This window comes from Rhinoraja longicauda, chromosome 19 (genome assembly GCF_053455715.1).
Source record: "Rhinoraja longicauda isolate Sanriku21f chromosome 19, sRhiLon1.1, whole genome shotgun sequence".
In the NCBI taxonomy this organism is placed as follows: Eukaryota; Metazoa; Chordata; class Chondrichthyes; order Rajiformes; family Arhynchobatidae; genus Rhinoraja; species Rhinoraja longicauda.
The window spans coordinates 21,660,547-21,677,727 of record NC_135971.1 but is presented as its reverse complement, the minus strand read 5'-3'; the positions used below and the strand labels follow the sequence as shown (position 1 = coordinate 21,677,727).

General features: G+C 49.1%; 1 protein-coding gene across 1 annotated transcript in view; it reads left to right on the top strand.

Annotated features, from left to right (window-relative positions):
• The window catches only part of LOC144602885 (E3 ubiquitin-protein ligase TRIM39-like), a 47,825-nt gene extending 31,469 nt beyond the window's left edge, over positions 1 to 16,356 (top strand). Inside the window, exon 5 of the mRNA XM_078416007.1 lies at positions 15,798 to 16,356. Coding sequence (XP_078272133.1) covers positions 15,798 to 16,309 — 512 coding nt within the window. The 3' untranslated portion in view covers positions 16,310 to 16,356. The remainder of the gene's footprint in view (positions 1 to 15,797) is intronic.
• The last annotated feature ends 825 nt before the right edge of the window (positions 16,357 to 17,181 follow it).

The following is a 17,181-nucleotide window of genomic DNA, read 5'->3' as shown; positions in this document are numbered from 1 at the left end:
TTATCTAAGATGCATCTAAGTGCTTATGTACAGTGTCTATATCCACCTACATCCTTCCTTTGTCCCGCCCCCCCTGACATCAGTCTGAAGAAGGGTCTCGACCCGAAACGTCACCCATTCCTTCTCTCCTGAGATGCTGCCCGACCCGCTGAGTTACTCCACCTTTTTGTGAAATAAATACCTTGCTCATGTACAGTGATACTTGTACGGAACTCTATACAGAAATTAATTTCACTGTACATGCGATAAGCAAAGTAGAAACTTAGAAAATAGGTGCAAGAGGAGGCCATTCGCACCTTCGAGCCAGCACCGCCATTCATTGTGATCATGGCTGATCATCCACAATCAGTAACCCGTGCCTGCCTTCTCCCCATATCCCTTGATTCCGCTAGCCCTTAGAGGTCTATCTAACTCTCTTTGAAATCCATCCAGTGAATCGGCCTCCACTGCCCTCTGTGGCAGAGAATTCCACAAATTCACAACTCTCTGGGTGAAAAGGTTTTTTTTCTCACCTCAGTTTTAAATGGCCTCCCCTTTATTGTTAGAGTGTGTGTGGCCCCTGGTTCTGGACTCCCCCAACATTGGGAACATTTTTCCTGCGTCTAGCTTGTCCAGTCCTTCTATGATTTTATACGTACCATTTTATAAGTGCCATGCATTCAAGAGAGAGCTAGATAGAGCTCTTAAGGATAGCGGAGTCAGGGGGTATGGGGAGAAGGCAGGAACGGGGTACTGATTGAGAATGATCAGCCATGATCACATTGATCGAAGGGCCGAATGGCCTCCTCCTGCACCTATTGTCTATTGTCTATTGTCTATTGAACCTTTGAACCATTGGTACTGATGAACCATTAACCTTTCTGCACCAGCCTCACATTGGGAGATGGTGACTAAGCAAGGCCGATCCCAGAAGCAGATTAATATCATTCTTTACAATCCCTCCACTCTTTTACACTGTGGACGGCTCGATTGTAATCATGTACAGTCTTTCCACTGACTGGTTAGCACGCAACAAAAAAAAAACTTTTCACTGTACCTCGCTCGGTACACGTGACAAGAAGTTAAACTGGACCAAAAAGTCTGAAGAAGGGTCTCGACCCGAAACGTCACCCACTACTTCTCTCCTGAGATGCTGCCTGACCCGCTGAGTTACTCCAGCATTTTGCGTCCACCTAGACATCTGGCAATCAAGCTTGAAAGGGTTCAGAAAAGATTTACGAGGATGTTGCCAGGACTAGAGGGTGTGAGCTACAGGGAGAGGTTGAGCAGGCTGGGTCTCTATTCCATGGAGCGCAGGAGGATGAGGGGTGATCTTATAGAGGTGTACAAAATCACAAGAGGAATAGATCGGGTAGACGCACAGAGTCTCTTGCCCAGAGTTGGGGAATCGAGGACCAGAGGACATAGGTTCAAGGTGAAGGGGAAAATATTTAACAAGCATCTGAGGGGTAACTTTTTCACACAGAGGGTGGTGGGTGTATGGAACGAGCTGCCAGAGGAGGTAGTTGAGGCTAGGACTAAGAAACAGTTGGACAGGTACATGGATAGGATAGGTTTGGAGGGATATGGACCAAGCGCAGGCAGGTGGGACTAGTGCAGTCGGGACATGTTGGCCGGTGTGGGCAAGTTGGGCCGAAGTGCCTGTTTCCTCACTGTCTATGACTCTATGATTCTAGACCAGACTAAGTTTTGACTGTTGAAGCGGACACTCAGCAATTAAGACACAGCGGTCTGATCCCATCAAGGTTTTTCTTGACCAAATCCTTTTCCTGTTTAATTTAGTTTAGTTTAGTTTAAGACACAGCAAGGAAACAGGCCCTTCGGCCCAGTCACTCCACGCTGACCATCAATCACCAGTTCACGCCAGTTCCACGTTATCCCACTTTCCCATCCACTCCCTACTTATTAGGGGCAATCTATAAAGGGCCAATTAACCTCGAAACCTGCACGTCTTTGGAATAGAAACATAGAAACATAGAAAGTAGGTGCAGGAGGCGGCCATTCAGCCCTTCGAGCCAGCACCGCCATTCAATATGATCATGGCTGATCATCCACAATCAGTGCCCCATTCCGGCTTTCTCCCCATATCCCTCGATTCCGTTAGCCCTAAGGGCTAAATCTAACTCTCTCTTGAATACATCTATATCTAACTCTCTCTTGAATATAATGTGGGAGGAAACCGGAGCACCCGGAGAAAACCCGGGCGATCACAGGGAGAATGTGCAAACTCCACACACACACACACACACACACACACACACACTCGCACGCACACACATGCACGCACGCACACACACACACGCACACAAGCACACTCACACACACACACACACACGCACACACACACGCACACACACACACACACACACACACACACACACACACACACACACACACACACACACACACACACACACACACACACACACACACACATACACACACAAGGTGAAAACGAGGCCAAACACACCAAACACCAAAAACAAGGAAAACACACCAAAACGTCACCCATTCCTTCTCTCCAGAGATGCTGCCCGTCCCGCTGAGTTACTCCAGCACTTTGTGTCTATCTTCGGCTTAAACCAGCACCTGCGGTTCCTTCCTGCACACTGGGACTTTTGGCCGGGAAGAGTGACTGACACAATGAGGGAGAGAGCGAGTCTGCTCAGCGTTCCCATCTGGATTTGGGTTGGGATGAGTTTAGTTTAGTTTAGTTTAGAGATACAGCGCGGAAACAGGCCCTTCGGCCCACCGGGTCCGCGCCGACCAGCGATCCCCGTACACTAACACTATCCTACACCCACTAGGGACAATTTTTTACATTTACCAAGTCAATTTAACCTACAAACCTGCACGTCTTTGGAGTGTGGGAGGAAATCTTAATCTTATTACAATCTTATTGAAACGTATAAGATTATTAAGGGGTTGGACACGCTAGAGGCAGGAAACATATTCCCAATGTTGGGGGAGTCCGGAACCAGGGGCCACACAGTTTAAGAATAAGGGGTGGGCCATTTAGAACGGAGATGAGGAAAAACTTTTTCAGTCAGAGAGTTGTGAATCTGTGGAATTCTCTGCCTCAGAAGGCAGTGGAGGCCAATTCTCTGGATGCTTTCAAGAGAGAGCTAGATAGAGCTCTTAAGGATAGCGGAGTCAGGGGGCATGGGGAGAGGGCAGGAACGGGGTACTGATTGAGAATGATCAGCCATGATCACATTGAATGGCGGTGTTGGCTTGAAGGGCCGAATGGCCTCCTCCTGCACCTATTGTCTATTGTCTATTGAAACCGAAGATCCCGGAGAAAACCCATGCAGGTCACGGGGAGAACGTGTAAACTCTGCACAGACAGCAGCCGTAGTCGGGATCGAACCCGGGTCTCTGGCACTTTGGAGGAGCAGAGAGGAGGTTCATGAGAAATAATTCCGGGGATGATTTGGGTTAGCAAAGCAAATAAGAGGATCATATAGAAACATATAAAATCCTTAAGGGATTGGACAGGCCAGATGCAGGAAAAATGTTCCCGATGTTGGGAGGAATCCAGAACCAGGGGGTCACACAGTTTAAGAATAAGGGGAAGGCCATTCAGGACTGAGATGAGGACAAACTTTGTGGAATTCTCTGCCACAGAAGGCAGTGGAGGCCAATTCACCGGATGTTTTCAAGAGAGAGTTAGATAGAGCTCTTAGGGTTAACAGAATCAGGGGGATGTGGGGAGAAAGCAGGAACAGGGTACTGATTGTGAATGATCAGCCATGATCATATTGAATGGCGGTGCAGGCTCGAAGGGCCGAATGGCCTACTCCTGCACCTACTTTCTATGTTTCTATGTTTCTGGCAGTGCTGGCTCAAAGGGCCGAGTGGCCTACTCCTGCACCTATTTTCTATGTTTTTATGTTAAGACACAAGACACATCAAAGTTTATCCAGACCCAATTCTTTTCCCGTTCATTTTAGTTTAGTTTAGCTTAGTTTAAGATACAGCATGGAAATAGGCCCTTCGGCCCAACCGATCCAGGCTCACCATCAATCACCAGTTCTCGCTATTTCTACGTTATCCCACTTTCGCATCCATTCCCTACAGTCGGGGAGATTTGTAAATTCATAAAGGGCCAGTTAACCGTATCTATGTATCGCCCTCTCCCCTCTCAGTCTGAAGAAGGGTCTCGACCCGAAACGTCGCCCGTTCCTTCTCTCCAGAGATGCTGCCCGACCCGCTGAGTTACCCCAGCACTTTGTGTCTAACCTAGAAACCTAACACATCTTTGGAATGTGGCGGGAAACCGGAGCACCCGGAGTGAACCCACGTGGTCACGTTGTTATGAGGGGCATTGGATGAGTGGAGTGTAGGAGGATGAGGGGGGAGAGAATCTAATTGAAACTACCTACCATTTGAAATTGATGTTTGGCACGGTGGCGCGGCGGTAGAGTTGCTGCCTCACAGCGCCAGAGACTCAGGTTCGATCCTGACCACGGGCGCTGTCTCTACCTAAAGGGGCTGCCCTGAGAGCTAGCATAAACCTGATGGGTCGAGTGGCCTCGTTTTACATTTACATTGGTCTAAAGATGAAGCTGAGAAATTATAGCCGGGTGGGCCCAAGGATGAGATGGTTTGGGTAGAGTTTACAATATAGTTTGTCGGTAATAAAGTCTGGATATGATCTGTGACAATATTCACCTCGTAACATGGCGCAGCGGTAGAGTTGCTGCCTTACAGCACTGATAGACAATAGACAATAGGTGCAGGAGGAGGCCATTCGGCCCTTCAAGCCAGCACCGCCATTCAATGTGATCATGGCTGATCATTCTCAATCAGTACCCCGTTCCTGCCTTCTCCCCATACCCCCTGACTCCGCTAGAGACACGTTAGAGGCAGGAAACATGTTCCCAATGTTGGGGGAGTCCAGAACGAGGGGCCACACAGCTTAAGAATAAGGGGTAGGCCATTTAGAACAGAGACGAGGAAAAACCATTTCAGTCAGAGAGTTGTGAATCTGTGGAATTCTCTGCCTCAGAAGGCAGTGGAGGCCAATTCTCTGAATGCATTCAAGAGAGAGCTAGATAGAGCTCTTAAGGATAGCGGAGTCAGGGGGCAGGAACGGGGTACTGATTGAGAATGATCAGCCATGATCACATTGAATGGTGGTGCTGGCTCGAAGGACCGAATGGCCTCCTCCTTGCACCTATTGGTCTATTGTCTATTAAAATGCTGGAGTACATTTTCAGTTTAGTTTATTGTCAGGTGTTCCGAGGTCCGGTGAAAAGCTTTTTGTTGCCAGTCAACAGATTACAATCGAGCCATTACTGTGACTCAGCAGGACAGGCAGCATCTCGGGAGAGAAGGAATGGGTGACGTTTCGGGTCGAGACCCTTCTTCAGACTGATGTCGGGGGAGGGGGCGGTACAGAGATAGAATGTAGTCGGAGACAGTCAGACTGGTGGGAGAACTGGGAAGGGGGAGGGGATGGAGAGTGAGGGAATGCAAAGGGAAGTTAGAGAAGTCAATGTTCGTACCGCTGGGATGTAAGCCGCCCAAGCGAAATATGAGGTGAAGTTCCTCCAATTTGCGCTGGGCCTCACTCTGACAGTGGAGGAGGCCCAGGACAGAGAGGTCAGTGCGGGAGTGGGAGGGGGAGTTAAAGTGTTTGGCAACTGGGAGATCAGGTATGTTTAGGCGGACTGAGCGGAGGTATTCAGCGAAACGATCGCTGAGCCTGCAGTTGGTCTTGCCGATGTACAGGCGTATATCTATATAGGTATTTTCAATGAGAGTCCCCTCCCATCCTTCTAAACTGCAAATCTGCCAACATTCGGCTTGTACTCGCTGGAATAGACTCGGCTTGTACTCGCTGGAATTTAGAAGATTGAGGGGGGATCTTATAGAAACTTACAAAATTCTTAAGGGGTTGGACAGGCTAGATGCAGGAAGATTGTTCCCGATGTTGGGGAAGTCCAGAACAAGGGGTCACAGTTTAAGGATAAGGGGGAAGTCTTTTAGGATGAGAACGTTTTTTTTCCCCACAGAGAGTGGTGAATCTGTGGAATTCTCTGCCACAGAAGGTAGTTGAGGCCAATTCATTGGCTATATTTAAGAGGGAGTTAGATGTGGCCCTTGTGGCTAAAGGGATCAGAGGGTATGGAGAGAAGGCAGGTACAGGATACTGAGTTGGATGAGCAGCCATGATCATATTGAATGGCGGTGCAGGCTCGAAGTGCCGAATGGCCTTCTCCTGCACCTATGTTTCTATGTTTCTATTCAATCTCAATGCAGGTAGTTTTAATGCTATTCCACCCTCATCATAGAAACATAGAAAATAGGTGCAGGAGGAGGCCATTCGGCCCTTCGAGCCAGCACCGCCATTCAATATGATCACGGCTGATCATCCACAATCGGTACCCCGTTCCTGCTTTCTCCCCATATCCCTTGATTCCGTTAGCCCTAAGAGCTAAATCTAACTCTCTCTTGAAAACATCCAGTGAATTGGCCTCCACTGCCTTCTGTGGCAGAGAATTCCACAGATTCACAACTCTCTGGATGAAAACGTTTTTCCTCATCTCAGTCCTAAATGGCCTATCCCGTATTCTTAAACTGTGTGACCCCTGGTTCTGGACCCCCCCAACATCGGGAACATTTTTCCTGCATCTAGCCTGTCCAATTCCTTAAGAATTTTATATGTTTGTATAAAATCCCCTCTCATTTTCTAATTTCCAGTGAATACAAGTCCAGTCGACCCATTCTTTCTTTGTATGTTTGTCCCGCCATCCAGGGAATTAACCTGGTAAACCTACGCTGCACTCCCTCAATAGCAAGAATGTCCTTCCTCAAATTAGGAGACCAAAACTGCACACAGTACTCCAGGTGCGGTCTCACTAGGGCCCTGCACAACTGCAGAAGGACCTCTTTGCTCCTATACTCAACTCCTCTAGTTATGAAGGCCAACATGCCATTGGCTTTCTTCACTGCCTGCTGTACCTGCATGCTTCCTTTCAGTGACTGATGCACTAGGACACCCAGAACTCGTTGTACGTCCCCTTTTGCTAACTTGACACCATTCAGATAATACTCTGCCTTCCTATTCTTACCACCAAAGTGGATAACCTCACATTTATCCACATTAAGCTGCATCTGCCATGCATCCGCCCACTCGCCCAACCTGTCCAAGTCACCCTGCAACCTCATAGCATCCTCCTCACAGCTCACACTGCCACCCAGCTTTGTGTCATCTGCAAGCTCGAAGCTGAGGAGCAGTGATTGTTGCGATCTTCACCCACTATCTTCCCCTCTGATTTATAAAGTGTCTTTGTGGCTCGAGCAAGTAGCAATTCGAGCGGGCAGATGTAGCAAAGAACAAGCTGTGGTCTGTTCTGAACTCCAACATGGATGGGTTCCACGACGCCTAATATGGGCTGTGACACTGAGAAGGAAACATTCTTGAGGAAGAATGTCCTCGTCGAGTTCATTCCTGTTATCTTCCCACCAAAGAAGTGGTTAGTTTGTTCGCGAACCTCCGTAGAAATTGGACATCGAATTCTGCCGAGAGATTATGCTGACACTGGTCACTTGCAATCAGCGATGAGTATTAGCATGGCATTGAACTGAGGAATTAACATGGAAACATAAGGTCTCGACCCGAAACGTCACCCATTCCTTCTCTCCTGAGATGCTGCCTGGACCCGCTGAGTTACTCCAGCGTTTTATGATACCTTAGAAACATAGAAAATGGGTGCAATGTCAAATGAACGAAAGATATGCAGAAAAGCAACGACGATATTCTTGCTATTGAGGGTGTGCAGCGTATGTTCACCAGGTTAATTTCCGGAATGGCGGGACTGTCATATGTTGAAAGACTGGAGCGACTAGGCTTGTATACACTGGAATTTAGAAGGATGAGAGGAGATCTTATCGAAACGTGTAAGATTATGAAGGGGTTGGACACGTTAGAGGCAGTAAACATGTTCCCAATGTTGGGGGAGTCAATAGACAATAGGTGCAGGAGTAGGCCGTTCGGCCCTTCGAGCCAGCACCACCATTCAATGTGATCATGGCTGAGTCCAGAACCAGGGGCAGAATAAGGGGTCGGCCATTTAGAACTGAGATGAGGAAAAACTTTTTCAGTCAGAGAGTTGTGAATCTGTGGAATTCTCTGCCTCAGAAGGCAGTGGAGGCCAATTCTCTGAATGCATTCAAGAGAGAGCTGGATAGAGCTCTTAAGGATAGCGGAGTCAGGGGGTATGGGGAGAAGGCAGGAACGGGGTACTGATTGAGAATGATCAGCCATGATCACATTGAATGGTGGTGCTGGCTCGAAGGGCCGAATGGCCTCCTCCTGCACCTATTGTCTATTGTCTATTGATAAAGGAAACAGGCCACTGTTCGCTGTGGGCTAGGTGAAAACGAGTTACAGACAATGAGACTCAACAAGACCACTTTGAAACTAGTAAGACAACTTGGGTGGGGGAGGGACGGAGAGAGAGAGAGGATGCAAGAGTGTCTTAAAGTTAGAGAAGTCAATATACCGCTGCACATCTTTCATTCATCTATAGACATTTCAGTTCGAGACTCTTCTTCTCGACCCGAAACGTCACCCATTCCTTCTCTCCCGAGATGCTGCCTGACCTGCTGAGTTACTCCAGCATTTTGTGAATGAATACCTTCGATTTGTACCAGCATCTGCAGTTATTTTCTTATGTACATGTCCAAATGTCTTTTAAATGTTGTTATCATGCCTGCCTCAACTACCTCCTCCGGCAGCTCATAAAATCATGGGATAGGGGTAGAATTAAACCATTCGGCCCATCAAGTCTATTCCGCCATTCAATCGTGGCTGATCTATTTCTCCCTCCCAACCCCATTCCCCTGCCTTCTCAGCTCGTGACATGCTTAGTGACATGCAAAGGAACACATGACAGCTTGGTTAGAAACATAGAAACATAGAAAATAGGTGCAGGAGGAGGCCATTCGGCCCTTCGACCCAGCACCGCCATTCATTGTGATCATGGCTGATCGTCCACAATCAGTAACCCGTGCCTGCCTTCTCCCCATATCCCTTGATCCCACTAGCCCCTAGAGCTCTATCTCACTCTCTTTTAAATCCATCCAGTGAATTGGCCTCCACTGCCCTCTGTGGCAGAGAATTCCACAAATTCACAACTCTCTGGGTGAAAAAGTTTTTTCTCACCTCAGTTTTAAATGGCCTCCCCTTTATTCTTAGACTGAAAATGATCACCAATGCGTCCAAGGTATTTATTCACAAAATGCTGGAGTAACTCAGCGGGTCAGGCAGGCAGCATCTCAGGAGAGAAGGAATGGGTGACGTTTCGGGTCGAGGCCCTTCTTCAGACTGATGTCGGGGGGGGCGGGACAAAGGAAGGAAAAAGGTGGAGACAGGAAGATAGAGGGAGATCTGGGAAGGGGGAGGGGAAGAGAGGGACAGAGGAACTATCTAAAGTTGGAGAAGTCGATGTTCATACCACTGGGCTGCAAGCTGCCCAGGCGAAATATGAGGTGCTGTTCCTGAATGCGTCCACGATTTCGAGAGCCACCTCCTTGAGTACCCTGGGATGCAGACCCATCAGGCCATGGGGATTTGAATATTTAGGGTTGGTAAGTTTAGTTTAGTTTAGGTTCATTTAGAAATGCAGCTTGGAAACAGGCCCCTCAGCTCACGAGTGTCCGTATCAACAAGCAATTCCTGTAACACTAATGCTATCCTACACACACCAGGGACTATCGTCACCGAAGCCAATTAACCTACAAACCTGCACGTCTTTGGAATGTGGGAGGAAACCGGAGATCTCGGAGAAAACCCACGCAGGTCACGGGGAGAGCGTACAAACTCCGTACAGGCAGCACCCGTAGTCAGTTCTTTGGTGCTGTGAGGCAGCAACTCTACCACTGCGCCACCGTGCCACCCCTCTCTTTTCACAAGTGATAGGAACAGAATTAGGCCATTCAGCCCATCGAGCCCACTCCGCCATTCAATCACGGCTGATCTATCTCTCCCTCCTAACCCCATTCTCCTGCCTTCTCCCCATAACCCCTGACACCCGCACTAATCAAGAATCTGTCCATCTCTGCCTTAAATATATCCACTGACTTGTGGCCTCCACAGCCTTCTGTGGCAAAGAATCCCACAGATTCACCACCCTCTGGCTAAAGAAATTTCTCCACGTCTCCAAATTTTGGTCTCCAAATTTGAGAAGGGATATTCTTGCTATTGAGGGCGTGCAGCGTGGGTTTACTAGGTTGATTCCCGGAATGGCGAGACTGTCGTATGTTGAAAGACTGGAGCGACTAGGCTTGTATACACTGGAATTTAGAAGGATGAGAGGGGATCTTATCGAAACATATAAGATTATTAAGGGGTTAGACACGTTAGAGGCAGGAAACATGTTCCCAATGTTGGGGGAGTCCAGAACCAGGGGCCACAGTTTAAGAATAAGGGGTAGGCCATTTAGAACGGAGATGAGGAGAAACCTTTTCAGTCAGAGAGTTGTAAATCTGTGGAATTCTCTGCCTCAGAAGGCAGTGGAGGCCAATTCTCTGAATGCATTCAAGAGAGAGGTAGATAGAGCTCTTAAGGATAGCGGAGTCAGGGGGTATGGGGAGAAGGCAGGAACGGGGTACTGATTGAGAATGATCAGCCATGATCACATTGAATGGCGGTGCGTACAGGCTCGAAGGGCCAAATGGCCTCCTCCTGCACCTATTGTCTATTGTCTATTGTCCATTAAATATATCCACTGACTTGTGGCCTCCACAGCCATCTGTGGCAAAGAATTCCACGGATTCACCACCCTCTGACTAAAGAAATTCCTCCTCATCTCCTTCCTAAAGGAACGTCCTTTATTTCTGAGGCTGTGCCCTCTGGTCCTAGACTCTCCCACTAGTGGAAACATCCTCTCCACATCCACTCTATCCAGTGGACGCCTAATATGGGCTGTGACACTGAGAAGGAAACATTCTTGAGGAAGAATGTCCTCGTCGAGTTCATTCCTGTTATCTTCCCACCAAAGAAGTGGTTAGTTTGTTCGCGAACCTCCGTAGAAATTGGACATCGAATTCTGCCGAGAGATTATGCTGACACTGGTCACTGGTCACTATTCTGTACGTTTCAATGAGGTCCCCCCTCATGCATGACTCCAAAATGGGACATTGGATTTGATTTAGAATAAGTAGTTGTTCATTAAACAATGAATGGTTGGGGTTTGGGGAGTGTTGTAGAACAGGAGGATCTCGGAGTGTAGGTACATAGCTCCTTAAAGATGGCACCATGGGTAGATCGGGTGGTCAAGAATTCTTTCGGCACATTGGCCACCAGTCAGAGTATTGGGTATAGAAGCTGGGAAGTAGACACAAAATGCTGGAGTAACTCAGCGGGGCAGTCAGCATCTCCGGAGAGAAGGAACGGGTGACGTTTCGGGTCGGGACCAGTCAGGAAAATGGGGAAACGAGAGATGTAGACAGTGATGTGGAGAGATGTGCAAAGAACAACGAATTAAAGATGTGCAAAAAAGTGACGATGTTAAAGGAAATTGGCCATTGTTAGCTGTTTGCTGGGTGAGAACGAGAAGCTGGTGCGACTTGGGTGGGGGCGGGATGGAGAGAGAGAGAGGGAATGCCGGGGTTACTTGAAGTTAGAAAAATCAATATTCATACCGCTGGGGTGTAAGCTGCCCGAGCGAAATATGAGGTGCTGTTCCTCCAATTTGCGCTGGGCCTCACTCTGACAGTGGAGGTAGGCCCAGGACAGAGAGGTCAGTGTGGGAGTGGGAGGGGGAGTTGAAGTGTTTGGCAACTGGGAGATCAGATAGGTTCAGGCGGCCTGAGCGGAGGTGTTCAGCAAAAACGATCGCCCGGTCTACGTTTGGTCTCGCCGATGTACAAGAGTCCACATCTTGAACAAAGGATACAGTAGATGAGGTTGGAGGAGGTGCAGGTGGATCTCTGCCTCACCTGGAAAGACTGTCGGGGTCCCTGGATGGAGTTGAGGGGGGAGGTAAAGGGACAGGTGTTTCATCTCCTGCAGTTCCAAAGGTTTTTTCATTGTAGACACAAAATACCTGAGTAACTCAGCGGGTCAGGCAGCATCTCTGGAGAGAAGGAATGGGTGACGTCTCGGGTCGAGGCCCTTCGGCAGACTGATGTCAGGGGAGGTGGCGGGACAAAGATAGGATGTAGTCAGTCATCCAAAATCAGTAGCCCATTCCTGCTTTCTCCCCATATCCCTTGATTTCGTTAGTCTTAAGTTCCAAAACTAACTCGCTTGAAAACATCCAGTGAATTGGCCTCCACTGCCTTCTGTGGCAGAGAATTCCACAGAATCACAACTCTCTGGGTGAAAAAGGTTTTTCCTCATCTCAGTCGTAAATGGCCGACCCCTTATTCTTAAACTGTGTGTGGCCCCCGGTTCTGGACTCCCCCGACATCGGGAACATTTTTCCTGCATCTAGCCTGTCCAAACCCTTAAGAATTTTATACGTTTCTATAAGATCCCCGCTCATCCTTCTAAATTCCAGCGAATGTAAGCCCAGTCGACCCATTCTTTCATCGTACGTCAGTCCCGCCATCCCGGGGATTAACCTGGTGAACCTACGCTGCACTCCCTCAATAGCAAGGATCTCTCTTGAAAACATCCAGAGAATTGGCCTCCACTGCCTTCTGTGGCAGAGAATTCCACAGATTCACAACTCTCTGGGTGAAGTCCAGGGCCTTTAGCGGCACGGTGGCGCAGCGGTAGAGTTGCCGCTTTACAGCGAACGCAGCGCCGGAGACCCGGGTTTGACCCCGACTACGGGCGCTGTCTGTACGGAGTTTGTACGTTCTCCCCGTGACCTGCGTGGGTTTTCTCCGCGATCGTTCGGTTTCCTCCCACACTCCAAAGACGTGCAGGTTTGTAGGTTAATTGGCTTGGTATTAATGTGAAAATTGTCCCGAGTGGGTGTAGGATAGTGTTAGTGTGCGGGGATCGCTGGTCGGCGTGGACCCGGTGGGCCGAAAGGGCCTGTTTGGTGCTGTATCTCTAAGCTAAACTAAATCGGCCTCCACTGCCTTCTGCAGGCAGAGAATTCCACAGATTCACAACTCTGCGGTCGAACTTAGTACAGGTGCCGGTAGACACAGAATGCTGGAGCAACTCAGCGGGTCAGGCAGCATCTCGGGAGAGAAGGAACGGGTGACGTTTCGGGTCGAGACCCTTCGTCCGGTGTTCCTCAACTTACAATGGGGTTAGACAACAGACAATAGACAATAGGTGCAGGAGGATGCCATTCGGCCCTTTGAGCCAGCACCGCCATTAACCATGATCATGGCTGATCATTCACAATCAGTACCCCGTTCCTGCCCCCTCCCCATACCCCCTGACTCCGCTATCATTAAGAGCTCTATCTAACTCTCTCTTGAAAGCATCCAGAGAATTGGCCTCCACTGCCTTCTGAGGCAGAATATTCCACAGATTCCCAACTCTCTGACTGAAAAAGTTTTTCCTCATCTCCGTTCTAAATGGCCGACCCCTTATTCTTCAACTGTGTGGCCCCTGGTTCTGGACTCCCCCAACATTGGGAACATGTTTCCTGCCTCTAACGTGTCCAACCCCTTAATAATCTTATACGTTTCGATAAGATCCCCTCTCATCCTTCTAAATTCCGGAGTAGACAAGCCCAATCGCTCCAGTCTTTCAACGTACGACAGTCCCGCCATTCCGGGAACTAACCTCGTGAACGTTACAAACGTTACGTGAACGTTACGTACCGGAAAACCCAGCGCAAACCGAAAATATCGTGCGTGGAATGCACGTGATCACGTGGCTGGAAGCGTGCTACGGATCGTTTGCATTGCCCAGCGTTTGTGCAGCGTAGGTTCACCAGGTTAATTCCCGGAATGGCGGGACTGTCATATATTGAAAGACTGGAGCGACTAGGCTTGTATACACTGGAATGTAGAAGGATGAGAGGAGATCTTATCGAAACGTATAAGATTATTGAGGGGTTGGACACATTAGAGGCAGGAAACATATTCCCAATGTTGGGGGAGTCCAGAACAAGGGGCCACAGTTTAACAATAAGGTGTAGGCCATTTAGAACGGAGATGAGGAAAAACCTTTTCAGCCAGAGAGTTGTGAATCTGTGGAATTCTCTGCCTCAGAAGGCAGTGGAGGCCAATTCTTTGAATGCATTCAAGAGAGAGTTAGATAGAGCTCTTAAGGATAGCGGAGTCAGGGGGTATGGAGAGAAGGCAGGAACGGGTACTGATTGAGAATGATCAGCCATGATCACATTGAATGGCGGTGCTGGCTCGAAGGGCCGAATGACCTACTCCTGCACATATTGTCTATTGTCTATTGTCTATGGTCCATGGTTCATGGTCTATGGTCTATGGTCTATTGTCTATTGTCTATGGTCTATTGTCTATTGTCTATTGTCTATGGTCTATTGTCTATTGTCTCTGGTATATGGTCTATTGTCTATTGTCTATGGTCTATGGTCTATGGTCTATGGTCCATGGTCTATTGTCTATTGTCTAAGGTCTATGGTCTATGGTCTATGGTCTATGGTCTATGGTATATTGTCTATGGTCTATGGTCTATGGTATATTGTCTATGGTCTATGGTCTATGGTCTATGGTATATTGTCTATTGTCTATTGTCTATTGTCTATTGTCTATTGTCTATTGTCTATTGTCTATGGTCTATGGTCTATGGTCTATTGTCTATGGTCTATTGTCTATTGTCTATTGTCTATGGTCTATTGTCTATGGTCTAGAACTGAGATGAGGAAAAACTTTTTCAGTCAGAGAGTTGTGAATCTGTGGAATTCTCTGCCTCAGAGGGCAGTGGAGGCCAATTCTCTGAATGCATTCAAGAGAGCGTTGGATAGAGCTCTTAAGGATAGCGGAGTCAGGGGGTATGGGGAGAAGGCAGGAACGGGGTACTGATTGAGAATGATCAGCCATGATCACATTGAATGGCAGAGCTGGCTCGAAAGGCCAAATGGCCTCCTCCTGCACCTATTGTCTATGGTCTATTGTCTATGGTCTATTGTATATGGTCTATTGTTTATGGTCTATTGTCTATGGTCTATTGTCTATGGTCTATTGTATATGGTCTATTGTCTATGGTCTATTGTCTATGGTCTATTGTATATGGTCTATTGTTTATGGTCTATTGTTTATGGTCTATTGTCTATGGTCTATTGTCTATGGTCTATTGTATATGGTCTATTGTTTATGGTCTATTGTCTATGGTCTATTGTCTATGGTCTATTGTCTATGGTCTATCGTCTATTGTCTATGATCTATTGTCTATTGTCTATGGTCTATTGTCTATTGTCTATTGTCTATTGTCTATTGTCTATTGTCTATTGTCTATTGTCTATGGTGTATTGTCTATTGTCTATGGTGTATTGTCTATTGTTTAGCGCCATTGTGCAGTCGAAGCATCCTTAGACGGGGAGCACGTGATATCAGTAATCTCTCTCCCTCTCTCTCCCCCTCTCCCTCTCTCTCCCTCTCTCCCCCTCTCTCCCCCTCTCTCTCCTTCTCTCCCCTTCTCTCCCCTTCTCTCCCCTTCTCTCGCCCTCTCTCTCTCTCTCTCCCTCTCTCTCTCTCTCTCTCTCTCTCTCTCTCTCTCTCTCTCTCTCTCTCTCTCTCTCTCTCTCTCTCTCTCTCTCTCTCTCTCTCTCTCTCTCTCTCTCTCTCTCTCTCTCTCTCTCTCTCTCTCTCTCTCTCTCTCTCTCTCTTCTCTCTCTCTCTCTCTCTCTCTCTCTCTCTCTCTCTCTCTCTCTCTCTCTCTCTCCCCGCTCCAGCGCCGGCCTCTCTCACACTGGACCCCCAGACGGCCCACCCCCGCCTGATGTTGTCGGACAATGACACCCAGGTGCGCCGGGGAGACTGGCGGAAGGTGGCCGACCAGCCCGAGCGCTTCAACTTCCTGCTGAGCGTGCTGGCCCAGCAGGGCTTCACCGGGGGCCGCCACTACTGGGAGATCGACGTCAGCAGCAACACGGCCTGGGACGTGGGGGCCGCCAAGTCCTCGGTCACCCGCAAGGCCATCCCGGAGAACGGGGTGTGGGCGGTGGGGCTGTGGGATAAGGAGTACAGCGCCTTCACCAACCCACGCACCTCGCTGTCGCTGGCCACCAGCCCCCGGCGGCTGGGCATCTACCTGGACTACGAGGATGGCCAGATCTCCTTCTACAACGCCATCTCCATGGACCACATCTATACCTTCACCGACACCTTCACCGAGACCATCCACCCGTACTTCAGCACCGAGTGCAAGACCAACCCGCTCAAGCTGGTCACCGTCCAGCTGTAGGGCGGGCCGGCCATCCCGGCACGTTTCCCCCACCCCGCCCCCCCCCCCCCCCCCCCACAGAGAGTCGCGGAGTCTCGCAGCGTGGAAAGGCCCCAACTTGCCCCATCCGCGCGCGCCCCGCACCCCCCTCCAAACCCGTCCCACCCGGGTGGCGCGGCGGTAGAGTTGCCGCCTCACAGCGAACGCAGCGCCGGAGACCCGGGTTCCATCCTGACCACGTTCTCCCCCGTGTTCTCCCGGTTTGCCAAACACTTCAACTCCACCCCTCCCCCTCCACCTCCCCCCCTCCCACTCCCGCACTGACCTCTCTGTCCTGGGCCTCCTCCAATGTCAGAGTGAGGCCCAGCGCAAATTGGAGGAACGGCACCTCATAGAAAAATAGAAACATAGAAAATAGGTGCAGGAGGAGGCCATTCGGCCCTTCGAGCCTGTACGCACCGCCATTCAATATGATCATGCCTGATCATCCAACTCAGTATCCCGTACCTGCCTTCTCTCCATACCCCCTGATCCCTTTAGCCACAAGGGCCACATCTAACTCCCTCTTAAATATAGCCAATGAACTGGCCTCAGCTACCCTCTGTGGCAGAGAATTCCACAGACTCACCACTCTCATGTTTCGCTTGGGCAGCTTACACCCCAGTGGTATGAACATTGACTTCTCTAACTTCAGGTAGCCCTTGCTTTCCTCCCCTCTCTCTCCGTCCCTCTCCCTTCCCAGTTCTCCGACTAGTTTCACTGTCCTCCTGATCACATATTACTGATTGTGTGCCACGTTGTGTTCCCCTCAGCTCGCAATAAACCATTCTACATTTCCGTACCAGCATCTGCTTTGATCTGTCGTTTTCACACCTCACCTTTCCATATCTCTC